At 57.9% G+C, this 1,457-nt stretch overlaps 1 protein-coding gene across 1 annotated transcript in view; it reads left to right on the top strand.

Annotated features, from left to right (window-relative positions):
• Nucleotides 1-1,438, top strand: part of LOC102471547 (galactosylgalactosylxylosylprotein 3-beta-glucuronosyltransferase 1) — a 28,579-nt gene extending 27,141 nt beyond the window's left edge. Inside the window, exons 5-7 of the mRNA XM_006149996.3 lie at nt 209-505; nt 1,041-1,140; nt 1,303-1,438. Of these exons, the coding sequence (XP_006150058.1) occupies nt 209-505; nt 1,041-1,127 (384 nt within the window). The 3' untranslated portion in view covers nt 1,128-1,140; nt 1,303-1,438. The remainder of the gene's footprint in view (nt 1-208; nt 506-1,040; nt 1,141-1,302) is intronic.
• Nucleotides 1,439-1,457: the final 19 nt, after the last annotated feature.

Here is a 1,457-nt window from a genome sequence, read left to right as displayed (position 1 = left end):
TTTGTGCCCAGAGGTGGAGAGGTGAGGGGTGGCCACTGCCAGGGGCAGGTCCCTCTTCAGGTGCCCATGCGGGATGGTATCCGAAGGCAGTCTGGCCCTGAGCTCCCAGAGGGCTTCAGATGCCCACATGCATGGTTGGATTTCAGCTCCCTGGGGACGGTCACCCCTCACCTGTCCCAGGGGTGCTGACTCTGCACCCCATTTGCAGATGCGCAGCACCAGGAGGGTATCTGTGTGGCCCGTTGCCTTCGTGGGCGGCCTGCGCTATGAGGCCCCACGGGTGAACAGCGCGGGGAAGGTGGTCGGCTGGAAGACGGTGTTCGACCCCCACCGCCCGTTTGCAATAGACATGGCTGGATTTGCAGTCAACCTGAGGCTTATCCTCCAGCGGAACCAGGCCTACTTCAAGCTGCGCGGCGTGAAGGGAGGGTACCAGGAAAGCAGCCTCCTTCGAGAACTCGTCACCCTCAACGACCTGGAGCCCAAGGCAGCCAACTGCACCAAGGTGAGACCTCTGCAGGACGCTCTGTGTGCGAGCTTCAGAATCTGTCCAGACCCTCCCTACCCGCTGAGGAAGGAAACAGGCCTCAAAACAGCTTTGCCTTTCTGAAAGCTTCCAGTTTGTCACTGGAAGGCAGGCAGAGAGATGGCGAGGGGCAGCCCGTAGGGAGTCAGACAGGACTGCCACCTCTCCTTCGGAACAGCTGTGCTCCACTCCCTCCCGCACAAGTGCACATGCGCACGTGCACATATACATGTGCATGTGTAACACACACACATGTGGACACAAGCAGATGTGCATGCACATGCTCACTTGGGAAACCTTAAGACTTGTCTACATCCTGTAGTTCTTAACTTATTGCCAACAGATCTTTTGAAAGCATCTCATGCATTCCAGGAATAAAGAACACTTGAGAAATTCCAGATGGCACAGAGAGGGGGCAGGAGAAATATTTGCAGGGTGTGGGAGGGAGCAGGGCAGGGGCGGGGTGAGGCCAGGGGCCTGTGCCCCATTCTGTTCTGTGTCTCTGAACACACAGATCCTGGTCTGGCACACACGGACAGAGAAGCCAGTGCTGGTGAATGAGGGAAAGAAGGGCTTCACAGACCCCTCGGTAGAGATCTGAGCCCGGGACACAGGTACGGGAAGGCATGGGGCGGGGCAGGCGGGACAACCAATTTAAAGGGGGCATAAATCCCTGGATGCGTTTCCTTTCGGTCTTTCATTGTGGGAGGCCTGGGCAGACGTGCGCAGAGTGAAGAGGCTTGACCAAAGTCCCTTCCTATTGTTCCGCCTGAAAGCTGGCACAACTGAGACCTTTTGCACTGGACCCCTGGGAAGGCATCGCCTTCCAAACACCTCACAGCAGCTTGGCAGTGCTTTTGGTATTCTGGCCGTGGTGCCCACGCCACCGCATGGGACTGCTGTCATGACCCCGGCTCACCTGGGTCTCTCC

The sequence above is a fragment of the Tupaia chinensis genome, unplaced genomic scaffold, assembly GCF_000334495.1.
Source record: "Tupaia chinensis unplaced genomic scaffold, TupChi_1.0 Scaffold000274_1, whole genome shotgun sequence".
NCBI classification, from domain to species: Eukaryota; Metazoa; Chordata; class Mammalia; order Scandentia; family Tupaiidae; genus Tupaia; species Tupaia belangeri.
Note: the sequence above shows the minus strand (reverse complement) of the source record. Positions and strands in the feature narration are given on the sequence as shown.